At 40.5% G+C, this 23,449-nt stretch overlaps 1 protein-coding gene across 2 annotated transcripts in view; it reads right to left on the bottom strand.

Annotated features, from left to right (window-relative positions):
- Positions 1-23,449, bottom strand: part of CERS3 (ceramide synthase 3) — a 158,915-nt gene that overhangs the window by 44,106 nt on the left and 91,360 nt on the right. For both annotated transcript variants that reach the window (XM_043489997.1, XM_043489998.1), the window contains exon 10: positions 23,171-23,324. In XM_043489997.1, coding sequence (XP_043345932.1) covers positions 23,171-23,324 — 154 coding nt within the window. The remainder of the gene's footprint in view (positions 1-23,170; positions 23,325-23,449) is intronic.

Genomic DNA, 23,449 nt, shown 5'->3' with positions numbered 1-23,449 from the left:
AAAAAATAACTCCCCCCCCCCATGAACTAGATTACACAGGATAGTTCTGAATTCTTTTAATAGGCCTTTTGGACAAAAGGTCTTCTGAAACATTTATGCACCTGTTACCAAATGTCATACTTTCCCATTCTTTAAATAAAAGGCTCAAATGATAAGTTGGTCAAGCAAAATGAAGTTTAACAAGAAGGAATATAACTTTCACAAAAGTCACTATCATCACCAGACAATTCTGAGACGAAATGTGGCTTGGCTTATGTGAAAAACACTTAGAGTTTTAATCAATTTCAAGCTCAATGTGAATTAACAGCTAATGTGAACTACCAGCAACTCAAAGCAAAGCTACTATGCATTGATGCACTGTAGTTTTCACAGAACATCAGATCTTCTTGACCTTGTATTAGTCAGACCATACCTAGAAGAAACCAGTGTTCATTTAAAGAAGAATCTGGATAAAAAAGAAAAAAATCACAAATTCCAGTGAGCTCCCATAGTCCTCTAGCTTGTTTCTAGGAAGGGAGCAGGAAGAGGAGATTGGAAAAACAAGCAGCGTGGGAGTACAGGACTTAGAAGCAGCACAGACAAAATTACCCCCGGAAAGAGAAAGTGAAACAATTAATGACCTGGAAGTTCATAACCCTTGCTAAAGAGAAGGGGGTCCCAAGGTGTGCAAGATAGGAAATGTCAGACTCGGAGTGGCAGAACTTGAGAGGGAGAACCGGGTACAGAGATAAGAGTGGTATGTGGAGATGAGCAGTGAGGGGAAAGAAGGAAACAGAAGAAGTAAAGGCAGGCTCCTGCAGAAAAGGAAGAAAAATAAGACAAATAACTGCTTTAAAAATAATGATCCTGAGAATAGTATCTATCTTCCTTCCTTGCTCACAAACTGGAAAGATTTTTTGAGTGGAAAGAAAGAGGTATAGCCAGCATGTTACAATTGAATATAACACCAAGGACCCCATGAGAACATATCCCACCTCCTGTTGTATATGCAGTGGTCAAGAAGCATAATTGCTAGTCTAAAGCCAGGAGATATAACACCCAATGCAGCAGCCAGCCATTCACGTGTGCTTTCTTAAGTGTGGTCAGTCTAAACTCAGAGATGCTATATGTGTAAAACACACACTGAATTTCAAGGACTTATTATGAAAAAAGGATGAAAAATATATCATTAATGATTTTTTTGTACTGATTGCTGAATGACTATATTAGCTTTAGATAAGACTTATAATCTTCCCCTGATTAAAATACATACCAGACAAAATCTACCTTAGGCAAAATTGAAATGATAATAGTTTGCTTGTATAATGTTAAATAGAATATATTTTTAACTAATTATTTTTACAATTACATGACTAGATAACTTAACATTATGTATGTGTCTCACATTATATTTTAATTGGATAGCACTGACCTTGAGCTTTTAATCAGGAAAAAGGAAGGATTCACCAAATAGTTGTACTTATTTGAAAAGTAAAATAGTACATCTCAGGAAGCACATTAAGTATAGCTATTTAGAAAATAAAATACCGTGACTTCTGCTTTTGGCTATTATGGAAAAATTGGGACTAGATTATTCTATCATGTTAAACAAATAGAAAACTGGATAAAATATGCAAAATAGCAGTTTTTAGACACTGGTCAATCAGCTGCTTGGGACTGTGATTCTTGAGAAAAGGGAAATGAAGGAGGGAAGTCCCTCAACTGTCCCAGTTACCACCTGGAGGAAGCTTCCAAAAGCTGAAGCACAGCAAAAATGCCAAATGGAGCCCAGCGGTGCCACTGAGGAGAGGAAACAGAGGCTAGCATTCAACAAAGCCAAGGGCGCTAGAATTCATGGGGCGGAATGCTGGTAAGAAAGGAGTCACACAGAGAGTGAGCTCCACAAATCTGCAGTGGGATCCCCCTCCAGCCTTTGGCTGAGTACTGATCAGTGCGCGTATGTAAGGAAACTACTGGAGACCAGGCCAAGGACCACCAGAAGGGAGTCAGCAAAACAACCTCTGGAGCCCACGATGAGTGGCCATTTGTTGTCTTCTCACCACCCAGAGTGGAAAGAACTCTTTGTACACAGGCAGTAAGGATAATACTATGGAGGACTCCACTTAAAAGCCATAGACTAAAGGCTGTTCTACTCTCATCTTCATAAAGCTAAAGCAGGCTTTAAAAGGATCAAACTTATTACAAGTAAAGTGACTTCATGCAAAACTAAAATACACTAGCTGTGCTACCAAAAAAAAAAAAAAAAACCCCCACAAAACACGATTTGAAAGAATACAACAATATCCAGCATCTAACACAGTAAATTCAAAATGTCTGGAATCCAATAAAAAATTACCAGGTTTGCAAAGAAGTTGGAAAATGTCATATAACGCAGAGAAAATTCAGTTAACAGAATCAGACCCAGAGCTATTAGAGATGACATAATTAGCAAACAAAGATGCTAAGATAATTATTATAAATTATGTCTCATATTCAAGGAGGTAGAGAAAAACATTAATATAAAGACAGAAATGGAAGATATTAAAAAGATCAAAATGTAATTTATAGAGATGAAAAATAGAACATCTGAAATTTAAAAACACAGAAAATAGGCTTAACTATGGTTTGACACAGTAAAAGAAAAGATTAAAAATTGAAGATGTAGCAATAGAAAATTTTCAAAATGAAACTGATCAAAAATAAAAAGGCTGAAAGTGAATAGAACAGCAATGATTTGTGGGCCAGTAAAGTGGTAATTGAAGTCCCAGAAGAAGACAGAAAAAGGATGACAGAAGAAATTTTGAAAATCTTGTTGAAATTTGATGAAAATTATAAACCCCACAGATTGAAGAAGCTCAACAAACCTCATGCATAAAAACATACCGAGACATGTCCTAATCATGAAAACTAGTGCTAAAGAGAAAATCTTAAAATCAGTCAAAAGATACATTATTCAGAGTAATAAAGCTAGCAGGACAGCAATATCTCACCAGAAAGTATGTAAGCCAGAAGACAATGAAGCAGCATCTTCACAATAGTAAAAGAAAGGGGAAAAAAGAAAAAGTAGATAAAAAAGGAAAAATTGAAGACTTTTTCAGACAAAAACTGACATAATTCATCAGCAGACCTGTACTACAAGAAATGAGTGTCTTCCTGTGGAAGAAAGAACAGAAAAAAGAAAACAAAACTGCTACCAAATGGACACTTATATTTACAGAAAGGAATGAAGAGAGCCAGAAATTACATATATGGAGGGAAATATAAAATACATTAAAATTTTAAAATTTTTAAAATAATTAACTGTTCAAAGCAGAAAAGCAATATAAGATGGAGTTTATAATACATATAACTAGTATTTACATATACTTGCTTTTTATATAATCATATAATTAAAACTATATTGAATTTATATAATTATTATATACAATTAAAATGCATGAAAACAATAACACAAAAAACAGGAGGGAGTAAGTAAATAAAACTGTTTCTGTGCTTGAGGGAGAAAACATGGTTTACCTCTACCGAAAGGGGAAAAGGATATATATGCAAATATGAGGTGATTCCCAATCATGGAGATTTTTACCTGGGAACATTTGAGACCATCTGGAGACATTTTTGGTTGTCATAACTATGGGTGAGAGTGTCACTAACATCTGGTGAGTAGAGGCCAGGGATGCTGCTAAAACATCCTACAATGCACCAGACAGCCCCTACAACAAACAATTACCTGGCCCAGGATGTCTCTAGTGTATTCACTGCTGAGAAGCTCTGAGCCAGAGACAGACTTCTAACTTCAAGGACGCCTCTGGAACACATGGGGAAGAGAGGCAGTCAGCACTTACAGGACCTTCTGTGAAGACTGGGATCCAGGAGGGCCGCCTTCTCTATAGGAGATGAGAGAAAGATCTTTGCCGGCAAAGTTAAGTCTCTGCTTTTTAATACATTGTCTATGTTTATCATCGCTTTCCAAGGAGCAAGTATCTTTCAATTCCATGGCAGAAGTCACCATCCACAGTAATTTTAGAATCCAAGAAAATAAAATCCATTTTCCCCCCTTTTATTTCCCATGAAGTGATGGGGTCAAATGCCATGATCTTAATTATTGAATGTTGAGTTTTAAGCCAGCTTTTTCACTCTCCTCTTTCACCTTCATCAGGAGGCTCTTTAGTTCCTCTTCACTTTCTGCCATTAGAGTGGTATCATCTACATATATGAGGTTGTTGATATTTCTCCCAGCAATCTTGATTCCAGCTTGTGCTTCATTCAGCTCAGAATTTTGCATGATGTATATAAATTAAATAAGCAGGGTGACAATAAAAGTTAAATAAGCAGGGTGAAAATATACAGCCTTGTCATACTCCTTTCCAAATTTTGCACTAGTCTGCTGTACCATGTAAGGTCCTAACTATTGCTTTTGACATGCATACAGGTTTCTCAGGAGGCAGGTAAGATGGTCAGATATTTCCATATCTTTAAGAATTTTCCAGAGTTTGTTGTGATCCACACAAAGGCTTTAGCATAGTAAATGAAGTTTATGTTTTTCTGGAATTCCCTTGCTTTTTCTATGATCCAATGGATGTTGGCAATTTGATCCCTGGTTCTTGTGCCTTTCCTAAACTCAGCTTGTATATCTGGAATTTCTTGGTTCACATACTGTTGACACCTAGCTTGAAGGATTTTGAGCATTACCTTGCTAGCATGTGAAATGAGTACAATTGTGTGGTACTTTGAACATTCTTTGACATTGCCCTTTGAGACTGGAATAAAAACCAACCTTTTCCAGTCCTGTGGCCACTGCTGAGTTTTCCATATTTGCTGACATGTTGAGTGCAGCACTTTAACAGCATCATCTTTTAGGATCTGAAATAGCTCAGTTTGAATTCCATTGGTTGTTCATAGCAATGCTTCCTAAGTCCCACTTGACTTTACACTCCAGGATGTCTGGTTTGAGGTGAGTGATCATACTATCATGGCTGTCTGGGTCATTAAGACCTTTTTTGTACAGTGATGTATATTCTTGCCACCTCTTCTTAATCTCTTCTGCTTCTCTTATGTTCTTTATCATACCCATCCTTGCATGAAATATTTCCTTGATATCTCCACTTTTCTTGAAGAGATCTCTAGTTTATCCCATTCTACTGCTTCCTGCTATTTCTTTGTATTGTTCACTTAAGAAGGCTTTCTTATCTTTCCTTTCTATTCTCTGGAATTCTGCATTCATGTGGGTATATATTTCCCTTTCTCCTTTGCCTTTTGCTTCTCTTCTTTTCTCAGCTGTTTGTAAAGCCTCCTCAGATAACCACTTTGCCTTTTTTCATTTCTTTTTCTTGGGGAAAGTTTTGGTCACCGCCTCTTACCCAAAGTTATGAACCTCCATCCATAGGTCTTCAGGCACTCTATAAGATCTAATCCCTTGAATCTATTTGTCACTTCCACTGTATAATCACAAGGGATTTGATTTAGGTCATACATGAATGGTCTAGTGGTTTTTTCCCTACTTCCTTCAATTTAAGCCTGAATTTTGCAATAAAGAGCTCATGATGTGAGCCACAGGAAGCTTCAGGTCTTGTTTTTGCTGACTGTATAGAGCTTCTCCATTTTTGGATGAGAAGAATATAGTCAATCATGATGGATACCTCTTTATGGTGTCCTGAAGTGGGGAACGCCATAAAGGAGGCGAGAGGACGTCCGAGAGGAGCTGGCCCACGTCCGAGGTCAGGGGCGGCAGCCAAGAGGAACTACCACACACCCGAGGTCAGGGGCAGTGGCCGAGAGGAGCTACCCCATGCCCAAGGTCAGGGGCTGCAGCTGAGAGGGGCAACCCCATGTCCAAGGAGCAGCCCCACGTCCAAGGAGCAGCGGCTGCACCGGGTGCAGGAAGACCGAGAGGAGCTACTCCACAGTCAAGGTCAGGAGGGGCGGCCATGAGGAGATACTCCTCGTCCAAGGTAAGGAGCAGTGGCTGCCCTTTGCTGGAGCAGCCATAAAGAAATACCCCACATCCAAGGTAAAAGAAACCCAAGTAAGAGGTAGGTGTTGCAAGAGGGCATCAAAGGGCAGACACACTGAAACCATAATCACAGAAAACTAGCCAATCTGATCACATGGACCACAGTCTTGTCTAACTCAATGAAACTAAGCCATGTCATGTGGGGCCACCCAAGACGGTCGGGTCATGGTGGAGAGGTCTGACAGACTGTGGTCCACTGGAGAAGGGAATGGCGAACCACTTCAGTATTCTTGCCTTGAGAACTCCATGAACAGTATGAAAAGGCAAAATGATAGGATACTGAAAGACGAACTCCCCAGGTTGGTAGGTGCCAATATGCTACTAGAGATCAGTGGAGAAATAACTCCAGAAAGAATGAAGGGATGGAGCCAAAGCAAAAACAATACCCAGTTGTGGATGGGACTGGTGATAGAAGCAAGGTCTGATGCTGTCAAGAGCAATATTGTATAGGAACCTGGAATGTTAGGTCCATGAATCAAGGCAAATTGGAAGTGGTCAAACAGGACATGGCAAGAGTGAATGTTGACATTCCAGGAATCAGTGAACTAAAATGGACTGGAATGGGTGAATTTAACTCAGATGACCATTATATCTAGTACTGTGGGCAGGAATCCCTTAGAAGAAATGGAGTAGCCATCATGGTCAACAAAAGAGTCCAAAATGCAGTACTTGGATGCAATCTCAAAAATGACAGAATGATCTCTGTTCATTTCCAAGGCAAACCATTCAATATCACGGTAATCCAAGCCTATGCCCCAACCAGTAAAGCTGAAGAAGCTGAAGTTGAACAGTTCTATGAAGACCTACAAGACCTTTTAGAACTAACAGGCAAAAAAGATGTCCTTTTCATTATAGGGGACTGGAATGCAAAAGTAGGAAGTCAGGAAACACCTGGAGTAACAGCCAAATTTGGCCTTGGAGTATGGAATGAAGTAGGGCAAAGGCTAATAGAGTTTTGCCAAGAGAACGCACTGGTCATAGCAAACACCCTCAACAACACAAGAGAAGACTCTACACATGGACATCCCAGATGGTCAACCCTGAAATCAGACTGATTATATCCTTTGCAGCCAAAGATGGAGAAGCTCTATACAGTCAGCAAAAACAAGACTGGGAGCTGACTGTAGCTCAGATTATGAACTCCTTATTGCCAAATTCATACTTAAATTTAAGAAAGTAGGAAAAACCACTAGACCATTCAGGTATGACCTAAATCAAATTCCTTATGAATATACAGTGAAAGTGAGAAATAGATTTAAGGGATTAGATCTGATAGAGTGCCTGATGAACTAAGGACGGAGGTTCGTGACATTGTACAGGAGACAGGGATCAAGACCATCCCCATGGAAAAGAAATGCAAAAAGGCAAAATGGCTGTCTGAGGAGGCCTTACAAATAGCTGTGAAAAGAAGAGATGTGAAAAGTAAAGGAGAAAAGGAAATATATTCCCATTTGAATGCAGAGTTCCAAAGAATAGCCAGGAGAGATAAGAAAGCCTTCCTCGGTGATCAATGCAAAGAAATAGAGGAAAACAACAGAATGGGAAAGACTAGAGATCTCTTCAAGAAAACTAGAGATACCCAGGGAACATTCCATGCAAAGAAGGGTTCGATAAAGGACGGAAATGGTATGGACTTAACAGAAGCAGAAGACATTAAGAAGAGGTGGCAAGAATATACAGAAGAACTGTACAAAAAAGATCTTCATGACCCAGATAATCATGAAGGTGTGATCACTCCCACTCACCTAGAGCCGGACATCCTGGAATGTGAAGTCAAGTGGGCCTTAGAAAGCATCACTATGAACAAAGCTAGTGGAGGTGATGGAATTCCAGTGGAGCTATTTCAAATCCTGAAAGATGATGCTGTGAAGGTACTGCACTCAATATGCCAGGAAATTTGGAAAACTCAGCAGTGGCCACAGGACTGGAAAAGGTCAGTTTTCATTCCAATTCCAAAGAAAGGCAATGCCAGAGAAAGGTCACACTACTGCACAATTGCACTCATCTCACACACTAGTAAAGTAATGCTCAAAAGTCTCCAAGCCAGGCTTCAGCAATATGTGAACCGTGAACTTCCAGATGTTCAAGCTGGTTTTAGAAAAGGCAGAGGAACCAAAGATCAAATTGCCAACATCTTCTGGATCATCGAGAAAGCAAGAGAGTTCCAGAAAAACATCTATTTCTGTTTTATTGACTATGCCAAAGCCTTTGATTGTGTGGATCACAATAAACTATGGAAAATTCTGAAAGAGATGGAAATACCAGACCACCTGACCGTCTTCTTGAGAAACCTGTATGCAGGTCAGGAAGCAACAGTTAGAACTGGACATGGAACAACAGACTGGTTCCAAATAGGAAAAGGAGTACGTCAAGGCTGTATATTGTCACCCTGCTTATTTAACTTATATGCAAAATACATCATGAGAAACGCTGGGCTGGATAAAGCACAAGCTGGAGTCAAGATTGCCAGGAGAGATATCAATAACCTCAGATATGCAGATGACACCACCCTTATGGCAGAAAGGGAAGAGGAACTAAAAAACCTCTTGATGAAAGTGAAAGAGGAGAGTAAAAAAGTTGGCTTAAAGCTCAACATTCAGAAAACTAAGATCATGGCATCTGGACCCATCACCTCATGGGAAATAGATGGGGAGACAGTGGAAACAGTGACAGACTTTATTTTTTGGGGCTCCAAAATCACTGCAGATGGTGGTTGCAGCCATGAAGTTAAAAGATACTTACTCCTTGGAAGGAAAGTTATGACCAACCTAGATAGCATATTAAAAAGCAGAGACATTACTTTGTCAACAAAGGTCCATCTAGTCAAGGCTATGGTTTTTCCAGTGGTCATGAATGGATGTGAGAGTTGGACTGTGAAGAAAGCTGAGTGCCGAAAAATTGATGCTTTTGAACTGTGGTGTTGGAGAAGACTCTTGAGAGTCCCTTGGACTGGAGACTGGTTGGAGATCCAACCAGTCAATCCTAAAGGAGATCAGTCCTGGGTGTTCACTGGAAGGACTGATGCTGAAGCTGAAGCTCCAATACTTTGGCTACCTCACGCGAAGTGTTGACTCATTGGAAAAGTCCCTGATGCTGGGAGGGATTGGGAGCAGGAGAAGAAGGGGATGACAGAGGATGAGACGGCTGGATGGCATCGCCAACTCAATGGACATGAGTTTGAGTAAGCTCTGGGAGCTGGTGATGGACAGGGAGGCTTGGCGTGCTGCAATTCATGAGGTCGCAAAGAGTTGGACACGACTGAGCGACTGAAAGAATGAATGAAGAGTCCGATTTCAGTATTGACTATCTGGTGATGTCAATGTGTAGAGTGGTCTCTTGGGTTGTTGGAAAAGGGAGTTTGCTATAATCTGTTTGTTCTCTTAACAAAACTCTGTTATCCTTTGCCCTACTTCATTATGTACTCCAAGGCCAAACTTGCCTGTTACTCTAATTATCTTTCGACTTCCTACTTTTGCATTCCAATCCCCTATGATGAAAAGGACATCTTTTTTTGGTGTTACTTCTATAAAGTCTTGTAGGACTTCATATAACCAGTCAATTTCAGATTCTTCAGCATTAGTGGTTGGGGCATAGACTTGGAATACTGTATACTGAATAGTTTGCCTTGGAAACGAACTGAGATCATTCCTTTGTTTTTGAGATTGCAAGTAATACTGCATTTTGGACTTTTTGTTGACTAAGAGGGCTACTCCATTTTTTCTTAAGGGATTGTTGCCCATAGTAGAGGATACAATGGTCATTTGAATTAAATTCCCCCATTCCTGTCCATTTTATTTCACTGACTCCTAAGATGTTGATATTCACTCTTGCCATGTCCTGCTTATCACATCCAATTTACCTGATTCATGGATTTAACACTCCGGGTTCCTATGCAATATTGTTTTTTATAACATCAGACTTTACTTTCATCACCAAACACATCCATAACTGAGCATCATTTCCGCTTTGGCCCAGCCGCTCCATTCTTCCTGGAGCTATTTGTAATTTCCCTCTGCTCTTCCCCAGTAGCCTATTAGACACCATCCAGTCTGGGGAGATCACCTTCTGGTGTCCAATCTTTTTGCCTTTTTATACTGTTTGTGGGGTTCTCGCAGGAAGAATACTGGAGTGACTCAGTCGCTCAGACGAGCCCGTCCCTCTCCCAGTGGACCACGTTTTGTCGTAACTCTTCACTGTGACCCGTATGTCTTGGGTGGCCCTGTACAGCATGGTTCATAGCTTCACTGACTTACACAAGCCCCTTTCCCATGACAAGGTTGTGAGCTGTGAGGGAGAATTTCATTTAGATCACCATTTTATCCTTACCACAACCCTGTAAGGAAGGTAGGCAGTTACCAACTTGAATTAGAGAATGAAAGGTGGAGACTCAAATCAAGATGGCAGAGAAAGAGGACACAGAACTCACCTTTCCCCATGAACACATCAAAAATACACCTACATGTGGAAAAATTCTCACTGAAATCTAAGTGAAAATTGGCAGTAAACCTCTTATACAACCAAGACTGTAAGGAAGACACATGCAGGAAGGAAAGAGAAGCAATTGCATTTGGACCTGGGCCCTGGAGGGACTCAGAGGAAAAGGAGATGACATGGGAGGAGGTGCTTCCTGGGGAGTGAGTGGTTTGAGGCACATATTGGCCACCTCAGCCCTGGGTCCAACAGAGGGAAGGTGAAATCCCTTTTCTAGTAGGAGGACTGGTAACACGAATAGAAGGTCTGAGCGAAAGCTAGACTCTGCTCATGAGAAGCGTGGGAATACTTGCTTGCTCCCAAGGCAGGGTAGAAAGAGTGGACTGAGACCACATGGCTGTCTGACTGGTTTTCTGTGACTACCCTAGTATGCCCCTCAGCACAAGCTGAGCCAATACCCCAGCCCTGTTTGCCTTGTGTTGCAACTCCACATGGGAGCACGGGCAACCACAACCAAGGAAAATCTCAAAGATGAGATGCTGTGGCAGCTCAAATCTTAAGTGGCAACTGAACAGGGAGCAGGCAGCCAATCCTGGCGATTGCAGACACAAAACAGAGGCAGATCTCATCTCTGATGGCAGCCAGGCCGCCACAACCCCTGCCATGACCCTTGTTGAGTACCCAGCCTCTCTTACTCCAACTCTGCTACCCTTATGAGCTGAGGGTGCCAGGGCCAGGACACAGCACACACTTAGACAGAGCTTCTGCTCCAACAACTTGAAACATGAATCATGAATTAATCATGATTTACCCATTAGTGACAGTAAGCAGCTGGCCTTGGTGTACAGGCCTCAAAAATTATTGCAAGGATTACTTAACAAAATAAACTTTGACAATGATAAAAATATGCTAAGAGGATAAAATTATGAATAATCTCTGCCACAGCACTTCCATATACTCTGGGAATGACATCTGCAACCACAGCTTCAATAAAATTGCAGAGCTGTACTTCTGAAATGCCTTAACTAAACTCTGTGCTTGGGAATCTGTGGCTTTTTTTACAGTAATGGCAAAAGCACCAACAAGGGGGTGACACCCACTAGGCAGAGGTGGAAGTGCTACCTCTCACATGACTTTGGTTCTAGCTCCTCCTTCTCCAGGCCCACTTCCTTCCAAGGTGGGAACTGCCAGTTCACCCTGATGAAAGGCATGACTTATGTTCGTGCCAAACCCAGCTCTCCCAACAAGGCCACTGGGCACATGCAGACTGCATAGGGATGCTCCCACATAAGGACACCCCTTCGAGACTGCGATAGGTAATTATTTTACCTAATTTCATAGAGAGAAGAAGACAAGCAAAATAAGACAGAGGAATTTGCCTCAACTGAAGGAGCAAGAGAATCCCCCTTAAAAAACAACACTAATTAAACAGTAATAAACAATTTACTAGATAAAGAATTCAAAGCATTACTAATAAGAATGCAAACTGAATTAGGGAAAAGAACAGATGAACACAGTGAAACTTTTAGCAAGGAACTAGAAAGTATAAAAACAATCCAGTCAGAACTGAAGAATACAATAACTTAAATGAAAAAACAAAACACTGAAAGGAATGAACAGCAGACCAGATGATACAGAAGAACACATAAGTCAACTAGAAGACAGAATAATGGAAAGCACACAATCAGAACAGCAAAAAGAAAAAACCATTTTTCTTAATGGAAACAGTTTAAGGGATCATTGGGATAACATCAAGTATCCTAGAAGGAGAAGAGAGAGAGAAGGTGATTGAACATGTATTTAATGAAATTATGGCTGAAAACATCCCAAACCTGAAGAAGAAAACAGATATCCAGGTATAGGAAGCACAGACGGTCCCAGATAAGATGAACCCAAACAGACACACACCAAGAAAGATCATAATTACAATGGGAAGAGTCAAAGAGCGAATTCTAAAGGCAACAGGAGAAAAACAAAGAGATACAAGGGAACCCTTTGTATATGATAAGGCTAACAGCTGATTTTTCTGTAGTAACATAGCAAGCTAGAAGACAGTAGCATGATATACTAAAAGCGTTGAAAGGGAAACCCTGCAACCCAGGATACCCTACCCAGCAAAGTTACCATTTAAAATCCTGGTACAATTTTGTGGGGCTTCCTGGGTGGCTCAGTGGTAAAGAACCCACCTGCCAATGCAGGAGACTCAGGAGACATGGGTTCGATTGCTGGGTCAGGGAAGATCCCCTGGAGGAGAAAACAGCAAGCCACTCCAATATTCTTGCCTGGAGAATCCCATGGACAGAGGAGCCTGGCTGGCAATAGTCCACAAGGTCACAAAGAGTCAGACATGACTGAGTAACAGAGTGCATGTGCGTGCACACACACACACAGAGTGTTTGTGGGATTGTAGATTTATGCAGCCACTATGGAAAACAGTGTGAAGTTTGCTCAAAAAAACTAAAAACAGAATTACCATATGACTGAGCAACTCCACTACTGGGGATATATCAGAAGAAAACAAACACACTAATTTGAAAAGATATATTCAGCCTAATGCTCATAGCAGCATTATTTACAATAGCCAAGACATGGAAGCAACCTAAGTGCTTATCAACAGAAGAATGGATAAAGAAGAATGTGGTGGATGTATATATACACAATGGAATATTATGCAGCCATAAAAAGAATGAAATTCTGCTACTCACAACATGAATGGACCTTAATGAAGTAAGTCAGATGGAGAAAGACAAATACTCTACATTATCACTTACAAGTGGAATCCAAAAGATGAAACAAATGAATGTATATAATAAAACAGAAATGGACTCATAGACACAGAGGTAAAACTAGTAGTTACCAGTGGGGAGAAGGAAGTGGGAAGGGGCAAGATAAGGAAATGGGATTAAGAGACACAAACTACTATGTAGAAAATAAGTAAGCAACAAAGATATACTGTACAACGTGGGGAAATAAATATAGCCATTATTTGGTTACAGCTTTAAATGGAATATAATTTATAAAATATTGAATCACTCTGTTGTACATTTGAAACTAATATAATATTGTAATCAACTACACTTCAATTAAAAAAGAAAGAAAACAGAGATGAAAAATAAATAACTTCTTTGAGGCTTCACATCTAAGTGTCTGGGAACCCATACCCACTGACCTCTAGTCTGCCTCCCTACAGAGGGTAGATGTAGTTCTCTTTGTGGGGGCTGGTGTTAGGTTTACAGTAAGGCAGGCAGAGATTGGAGGCCACATGGACCCTATGATGCACAGCCCAGAAGCCCATTCAGGACCACAGCTCTGATTTCCCAGCCGTGAGAGCTTCTAGCTGTGCTCTTATCTGGTATTATCCATGGCTAAAGGGAGCTCCTTTGACCATAGCCATGCCCCTCCTCCAGAGGGCAGCCCACATCCAGTGACAGGTTAATGCTGGGGTACAGAGGTCTGGTCCCACTGCTTTAGCTGTAATATCTCTGAAGGGCCACTCAGCTCTAGGGTGCTCTAGAGGGTGGGCTGAGGCCTTGGTAGCAATTGCACCATATTTTAATTTCTCCCTCTGCCCAGTTCAGCTCCATTCCCTCCCTCACACGTGTGGAATCCCAGAGAACCCCTAAAGCCTTCTGTATATGCATCCACACACATACACACTCATCCTAACACGTGATATGGAGAAGAAACAATGGCTACAGAAAGGAGATAAAGTCTGATTGGGTCTCTTCTACATCTTCACTGAGTTTACCTCCCCCTCATTATTCTTTTACGGGATAGCGGAGATCCTGGGGCCTCCCTGGGGCTGGACTTTCTCCACACTCTTCATATCATCTTGCACCCAAAGTAGTAGATAAATTGATTGTTGAGGGTGCAGAAAGGTTGATTGGCTTCTATCAAATCATGATGTAAGTAGCCACCTAGTGAAGCTACTGAGTAGGACCAGTACTCACCTTAGCTTGCAACCTCATTGTGGCCAGGCCTCAACATAGTGCTCCAGTGATGGGATTGAAAGGGCCCAACCCAGCCAACAAGGAAGAACAGCCAATCCCATTCCCTCAGAAGACCTGACCACGGTTTCCGGGTTCACACTAAAAACATTACAGAAGCACACCTACAGGCCTGAGCTGCTCAGAGCAATGTTGAGGAGATGACAGGACTCAGGGCAGGCCTGCAAGATACACTTCAGAGCCATAGGAAGGGAGCATGTACCCGGTGCTGCTTGCTTTTAAGATTTCCTGAGCCTGACACGTGTGGCAAGGAGACACTAATTGCAGAAAATAGAAAATAGCTCCAATGAAAGTCAGAGTTCCACAGATGGTATGCTTCCTATTCCCTAAACAGAACTCAGATAAAGCCATCTGCATCATAAATCATTCAAGCGCTAAAACCCACATGATAAATCAAAATGAAAATGTTTTAAAAATGAACTAGTTTTATCCATATCTACAAGCAAAATGAATTTTAAGGAATAAGGTTCCTTTTGTGTTACGTAAAGCCCTCTCCTGAGTCTTATGCAGTAGGGGCACGGAGGGGTAATGGCCACAGAAAACTGTGGGAGAATAACAGGGACAGGATCGGCCAGGCACACTCTTCCCCCCATGTGCTCTTACCAATCTCTCTGGCCCAAGAGCCCATTAATAAAACTTTCACATTCTGGTGTGAATGTGTAGATTTATTAAAAGCCATGAATTGTGCTTGTCCCCTTGTGTAGGCTGATACAGAAACCGAAACTCAAGTTCCATATAAAACACTTGTGTATGTATGTGTGTTTATGTGCATGTACTTATGCATCTGTTTCTCCAATAATAAAATGAAGAATATTTATACTTTTTAGGAGTATATAAAAACCCATTCCATTTTGTGAAATTATTTTTAAAAAACATGAGTACAAGAGATGTTGGAGTTTCTTTCTTCTATTTTCACTTGGGTCTTCCCCCATAGTCCCCCTTCCTATCCAACTTCAGCAATACACTATGAGGGGAGCATCATGTCAACATCTGGGACAGAGGAAATAAAGGCAGGATTTAAGCAGCCATTGCTGTCCTCAAAATACTTCATGGGACAGCTCTCACCCGGACTGGAGCCTTCCTTCCACAACAGCTTCAGTCAACCGCCTGTCCATCAAACAACCTGTGTAGTCCAGTACCTCCAAGAACAGCATATTGATAACCATTGTTAGAAAACAGATAAGACAAGAAACTTAAGAGTATGCATAGGGAGCCAATACCTGATAAAGTAAGTATGGAAAAGCACCATATAATTACATAGTTCATGGGCAACTGCAGGAAAGGGAGGTTTGTCATTTTTAAAGAGACACTCAGCAGCTGAAATCTCCTAGAGGGAACAGGCCCCACTCAGCTACCAATACCCAGCCACTTTCCATGCCTGATTCCAAAGGAACAGAGGGTAGATTGAAGAAAACAGAAATAAAATCTCGTTTTTCCTTATTTAAAAATCCTAATATAATCTTTCTCCCTCAGAGGTCAGTGTGCTTGGAATTAAGAGCTGAAAAGATACACTGCTGTCCTCAGCCACAGGAAGAGGGGCTGCCTCACAGTGACTGGGTGTGGGCATCTTGCTGTGTGCCTCCCAGTGACTGTTTTGACAGAAATAAGCAACAGTTTAGAAAAAACCCAATGGAAGAATCGCCAAATACCTTAAGAAAACATATTGACCCGTGCCAGTGTAAGAAAATGCCTGCATAATGCTATCCTAGCGTGAAAAAGAGGTGTTCCTTGAGAAGGATGCTGGCAGTTCCAGTCTGGATTTGCATGGCCTTAGGAAGTCCCTTCCTCCCTCCACGCCTCCAATTACCCTTTGGGCAGGTGATCCTCTCCTTCCAGTTCTGTGCCACTTCCACCTCCACTGTGAATGTGAGGTTGGGGCTTCTCCCAAGCAACCACCTCGGGGCCCTGGCTGTACATGTGGGCCTATTGTGGAGGCCTCTCAGTAGAGGGCAAAGCAGCAGGGGTTCCGTTGGGGGCACGCGGCTTAGAAGAGGCCAGTCTACTCGTGGGCCTGGTCCTCACTCAAGATATGTTTTCTCTTTTATTATCTTTGACTTCTTTAAACAGCTCTACACTCAGGTGTAAAAGAGATTTATGATTGATTTAAGCCAGAAAATCTCCCAATGGGAATTTGCCCTCAGTGAGATTTTCTGAAGAGTAGCCTCTATGAAGAGTTGGAATTAACCAATTATTTGCCAAGGTAACCAAGCAAAGTCAATGACAAGATCATGAATTTTGTGGGAAGTGACCATAACCACACTAAACACACACACACAGATGTACACTGTTCCTGGGGAGGCAGAGAACAGCATTAACCTCAAGAACCCCCAGTCCTGTGTGGCCCTGGGTGAACTGCATGCGTTCCTCACTCAGCTCTCCCCTCCTCCAGACAACAGAGACAACCATCCACATGGACGTCAGGGGGTGGCAGCAGCAGCACCCTGAGGGGATCCTGGTTTCCTGGCAGACACTTAGTAGTCTCTTCCAGCTCCGAAATCCTATGCGATTCTCTATTTGTGGCTGGACTGAACATCAAGTATAGAAGAACATTCAAGTTTGAAATTCTTTGAGTCCAGTAACTTTGAAAAATTATTTTTGTTATCAAATTTCATAGATTCCACTGTTGCTCCTTGAATAGATTGTTAAACAAATTAATCTACATAATACCCAGACATATGGAAATATAAACCAATAGCATTTTTATAACACTCTACCTCAGCGGTCAGTCTTTGTGATATTTTTATCATGTCTTGTTCAGCTGTTTTTACATCCACTATTGCCGACTAAGAAAAGAGAACTGAAGTCGTCTTTGAAGTTACAGATTTTGTGTTTCTTCCCTAAAATGCTGATATCTGAGTGAATGTGTCCAAAAGTACTATCTAGAATGTGAGTTGTGAAAGTCAACTGGCAGAAGACAGCTTAGGAAACTGTCACTGGAGCCACTGGCAGAAAGTCAAGGACTCTGACCTCTGACATCAGCTGTATAGCTTTATCTAAGCAAATGGAAGGGAGAGCTTGACTGCAAGTAAACGGCCAGGTCACTTGAAACTCACAGGGTCTCTGGGATTCAGCACAAGGAATAGTGCTGCCTTGTAACAGTGACAATGATAATGACAGCTAACATTTATCATGTGGGCACTGGGTGCCAGACATTCTTCTAAGGGCTTTCTCCTACAAGGCAGGCACTAATATTATCAGCCTCATTTTATAGGTGAGGAAACTGAGGCAATGAAGAGAAATAATAATGCTCAAGATACAAATCTGCATAGAGCCATTAGTCTTAGCTATTACCCTACATGCTTTCTTTACTAGGAGGTAAAAAGTAAAGATTAAAAATCATTCAAAAAATAATTACAAAACTGTTTTATGCTTTTAAAAAGTTCAAAAACAAATCGAAGGACCTATGTTTTAATCGACTATTTTGATTATTCAGTTTGTTTCTGTACTATTTTTTACTCTATTAAACTGTTTTAAATTAATTTTCTTGTTATTAATCTTCTTCCCTGAAAAATTAGGAAAGGTTAAGTATTATAGGGCTTCCCAGGTGGCAAGTCTTAATGACCTGGATAACCATGCTGGTGTGGTCATTCATCTAGAGCCAGACATCCTCGAATGTGAAGTCAAGTGGGCCTTAAGAAGCACCACTACCAACAGAGCTAGTGGAAGTGGTGGAATTCCAGCTGAGCTATTTCAAATCCTAAAAGATAAAAAAAAAATCCTAAAATATGAGGCTGCTAAAATGATGCACTCAATATGTCACCAAATTTGGAAAACTTAGCAGTGGCCACAGGACTGGAAAAGATCAGTTTTCATTCCAATCCAAATAAGGGCAATGCCAAAGAATGTTCAAACTACTGCAATTGTGCTCATTTCACATGCTAGCAAGGTAATGCTCAAAAATTTTTCAAGCTAGGCTTCAACAGTACCTGAACTGTGAAATTCCAGATGTAAAAGTTGAGTTTAGAAAAGGCAGAGGAACCAGAGATCAAATTGCCAACATCCTTTGGATCATAGAAAAAGTAAGGAAATTCCAGAAAAACATCTGCTTCATCTACTATGCTAAAGCCTTTGACTGTGTGAATCATAACAAACTGGAAAATTCTTAAAAAGATGGGAATACCAGACCACCCGACCTGCCTCCTGAGAAACCTGTATGCAGGTCAAGAAGCAAGAGTTAGAACTGGACATGAAAGAATGGACTGGTTCAAAATTGGGAAAGGAGTACCTCAAGGCTGTATATTGTCACCTTGCTTATTTAACTTATACACAGCATACATCATGCGAAATGCCAAGCTAGATGAAGCACAAGCTGGAATCAAGACTGCTGGGAGAAATATCAATAACCTCAGATATGCAGATGACACCACCCTTTTGGTAGAAAGTGAAGAGGAACTAAACAGCCTCTTAATGAAGGTGAAAGAAGTGTGAAAAAGCTGGCTTAAAACTCAACATTCAAAATATGAAAATAATACATTTTTTCTGTGTCTCTGCTGTCAGTGTCCTTTCCCTCACTTGGAGTCACAGTCCAGCTCGCCTCCCTTATATGCCCTCCAACACTACACTGGTCTCTGGACCTGCTGTGGAGGCAGCTCAGACTCTAATCTGGTCCTGCTCCAGAGGTTCAAGAGGGAGGGGACATATATATATATACCTATGGCTGGTTAATATTGATGTCTGACAGAAAGCAACAAAATTCTGTAAAGCAATTATCCTTCAATAAAAAATAAACAAAATTTTAAAAATATTTCAACATTCAAAAAGATCATGGCATCTAGTCCCATCACTTCATGCCAAATAGATGAGGAAAAAAATGCAAACAGTGACAGACTTTATTTTCTTGGGCTTCAAAATCAGTGCAGATGGTGACTGCAGCCATGAAATTAAAAGACACTTGCTCCTTGGAAGAAAAGCTATGACCAACAGCTATTAAAAAGCAGAGACGTCACTTTGCCAACAAAAGTCCATATAGTCAAAAGTATGATGTTACGTGGTCATGAATTGATGTGAAAGTTGGACCATAAAGAAAGCTGAGTGCCAAAGAATTGATGCTTTTGAACTGTGGTGTTGGAGAAGACTCTTGAGAGTCCCTTGGACTGCAAGGAGATCCAACCAGTCAATCCTAAAGGAAATCAGTCCTGAATATTCATTGGAAGAACTGATGCTGAAGCTGAAACTCCAGTACTTTGGCTACCTGATGCGAAGAGCTTACTCATTGGAAAAGACCCTGATGCTGGGAAAGACTGAAGGCAGGAGGAGAAGGGGACGACAGAGGATGAGATGGTTGGATGGCACCATCAACCAGACAGACATGAATCAGAGTAAGCTCCGGAAGATGGTGAAGGATAGGGAAGCCTGGAATGCTGCAGTCCATGGGGTTGCAAAGAGTCGCACATGACTTAGCAACTGAACAACAACAATTATAAGTTAAAAGATTCACGGTCTTTTAGTCTTGACCTTACCATGCAATTACTGTGTGAATTTGGTTGAGCCTCAGTTTCCTCAGTTTCCCTTATTAGAGTGTTCCTTTCCCTAACTAAAATAGTTCTGCATGTGTTGAAGTGTCATTCTGTGAACTTAAGAGACACTGCTTGTCAAGAGCAGATGGCTAGGGCCAGTTGCCAAGGCACTGGCTTCTCCAGCCTGGCTGTAACAGCTGCAGGCTACAGTCCCACCTCCATGTTCTGGCGATGTACCAGTCTAAGATGTCACAGAAACATGCTTGAGTTGGCCAGCACCCGGTATGATATTTAGAAGAAAGAAAACAAAAACTTAAGAATGATCAAGTTCTAAGTAATATCAAACAAAAGCATGCTATGCTTCTTCTAATTTCCTCTGAAAGCACTTCTCATGTTTGCAAAGAGAGTAAGCTGAATATGTCAGCCCATCATACTTCCCGATGTGATGTGTGGGCTGGTAGTTCATCACAAAATTCTCCATTTTATAGGAACCAGTTAAGTTTCGATGCCAATTCTTATTCTTAACAGCAAGCTGCCTGCTAACCATGGTGTTTATATGTTAGTTTCCTGAAATTACAACAATATTGTTATTCTAAAGTAGCAAATTCATCATAAGCATGCAGAAACCCTATTGCTTAGGGAAAATAAGTTTTTCCTATTCTTAAAAAATCACTATTTTTTTAAAGAATAATCACTTTAATCTTTTCAGTCTACCATGCAAATTCATAGAGACCATAAACAGATTCATAAATTATTTTGTAACTTGCCATCCAAAATACTGCGGCTTCTTTTCCAAAATTGTTTATTCATCTGTATGTTCAAAATTACTTATTAGGGGCCTGTCAGACATAAAGAACTTGAAAAGACAAATTCTCAATGTCTGTTATAAGATTTTAAAAAATATTTTGGAGGCCTACAAACCTCTGCAATTCCATTTTATAAATATCAAGAATTAATCACCTTAGTAACAATTGTGTTATGTGTTAAATGCTAACTATTTACTAAACAGAATTGAAAACTGACTTGTTAGCTGTCCTCTAAAAATTTCAGCTCCTGCCTCTATCTCTTTCCTCCCCTTTGCAATGCAGCTACGCTTTCAAACAGCATTCTTTAAAAGGCGGCTTTATGGCTTTGGAGGAAGAAGCTGATTTCACAGCCAGATTTGCCACTGCTGTGGAAAACAGAGTGCACATGCAAGCCAGCTGAAGTCATAAGGGCTGCAAGGATTAGGGCCGCGGGGGCCTCCACTGCTGCTGTCAAACTGCAATTGGAAACAGCTTTTCCAAAGTACGGCATGAGAAATCAGGAATTCCTGTCCACAGCTCCCCAACCCACAGGGTTTTTAATCAGGCTTGGTATTACCCATTAGAGATCAGAAATATGAAAATCATGATGAAACCAAAAAAGAGTATTTTCTAGTTTCCAAGTTTTGTTCTGCCTGGATCCCTTCCAAGCCTGTAATTATTGTCACTCACCAGGAGATGTGGGTTTGATCACTGGGTCAGGAAGATCCCCAAGAGATGGGAATGGCAACCCACTCCAGTATTCTTGCCTGGAGAATCCCATGGACAGAGGAGCCTGGCGGGCTACAGTCCATCGTGTTGCAAAGAGTCTGACATGACTTAGGGACTGAACAACAACAATGACCAGTTAAAAAGGGAACCGCTTCTGACTGGGACAGGAGCTCTAGGAAGGCTGGACCTGAAGGCAGGGCAGGCTCAGTTCAGTGACCTGCCTTCCTTCCAACCCCTGGATATGCAGATTGTCTTAACTGCTCAAATTCAGTTACTTCAACTGTACCTGACACTTAGGGATGAAGTAATTTTTGCAGAGATCATAGAAAAACTATTGAGAACATTAATAAACTAGAATCATTCAATGAGAGGTTTATTTTCTAAGCCATTTCAGCTAAAGAAAAGAATCTTTTCTCAGGAAAACAAGTTCAAATCATCAATTTAGTTAAAAAAAAATTCAAGATTTGATTTGGGATTAATCCAGATGAAGCCTAATTTCTAATACCTTTGTCTAGATTTAGAAGACCTAGAGGTCATTTATGGCAACCTGAACTTTACTTGTCAACTTTTTAATGATCTTTGAGACATAAGTGCTAAAGTAGGAAAATAAATTAACCAGAGATTTCATTTTAAAAATGAGCTTATCAGATAAACTATAAGCACATCTGTTACATATGTCACTCATTCTGATCATGATACAATGCTATGTTATACAGGGATTAGGTAACACCCAAAAGTGGGCCAGCTGTAACTTTCACCTTGAAAGATTTTTAATTAAAATTCCCTCATATGTATGACTTCCAGGCAAGGAAGGAGTTATGACTTGATTTTTTCTTTAACTTGCCTTAAAAATTCCAGTCAAATTCCATCTGTACCAAACTTTCCCTGGTCACCTTGAGTCAATTTCTCTTTTGTTTTTCACAAGTTTCTGGGACCTCTCTTCAGCACAGGACATTCTATATAACAAATATAGTTGCTAGTAGATGAATATTCCCCAACTAGATTCTGGGTTGTTTCCCCAAAAGCAACGATTTGTGTCTTATTCATTTCTTTAAGCCATCTCCTCCACTGTTCTGAAATTAAAAACTAGAATTCTAAATCAAACAAACAAAAAAATTCCCTTCCATTGTCTAAAATGTATTATTCATTTCTTAGGGAAGAAAATAGTTTCAGAAAAAGAGTATCAGCAAATGATGGACAAAATTTCAGAGAGAAGAAAGTTCAGGGGGAGAGCATTATGCACAAATTGGACGATCAGCCAAGGTGAACTAAGGATCTGAAACAGCACTGAACTCTCACCATAATTTAGCCTGCCCCAAACTGGAGCAAATTTAGACTCGTTAGGACTTTCTTCAAGAAGCAGCAATCAATTCTTGAATAAAAATTTTCCAGAAAATTCCTGTCCTCTAATAAAAGCAATTTCTTAAGAACACCTTGGAAATCTACTTAATGACCATAAACAGATTCATAAATTATTTTGTAACTGGCCATCCAAAATGCTGTGACTTCTTTCCCAAAATTGTTTATTCATTTGTATGTTCAAAATTACTTATTAGGGGCCTGTCACACATAAAGAACTTGAAAAGACAAATTCTCAATCTCTGTTATAATATTTTTAAAAATATTTTGGAGAAATTCTCATCAAGATGATCAAATCAAGAAAAAATTCTGGTTAAGTATAAATTAAGTAGAATGTTCCATCATCTGGGCCTCACCTTTGTTCCGGCAATGAAATCTACTTGCTAAGAGCAATAAAACCTGAACGGCCCTTACCTTCGTGAATATACTTCTTTTGAGCATCTTCAGGATGAAGTAACTCCAATAAAGATTAAGAACTTGCAGGACCATGAGCTGTAGGTTGAGGAAGATGTACGAAAAGAAAGGTTGAAGGTAGTGCAGAGGCAGAATCAGCGTGCAATATAAAATCCTGAAAAACCAAACAAATGAGAATGTTTCATTATAGTCAAAGCACTTCTGAATTTTCAGTGAGGAAACAAGTATTTTTTCTCCCAAGGCATACAACATTTATTTTATTTCTAATAATGTCGGAAA

Source organism: Cervus canadensis, chromosome 17 (genome assembly GCF_019320065.1).
Source record: "Cervus canadensis isolate Bull #8, Minnesota chromosome 17, ASM1932006v1, whole genome shotgun sequence".
Taxonomy (NCBI): Eukaryota; Metazoa; Chordata; class Mammalia; order Artiodactyla; family Cervidae; genus Cervus; species Cervus canadensis.
Note: the sequence above shows the minus strand (reverse complement) of the source record. Positions and strands in the feature narration are given on the sequence as shown.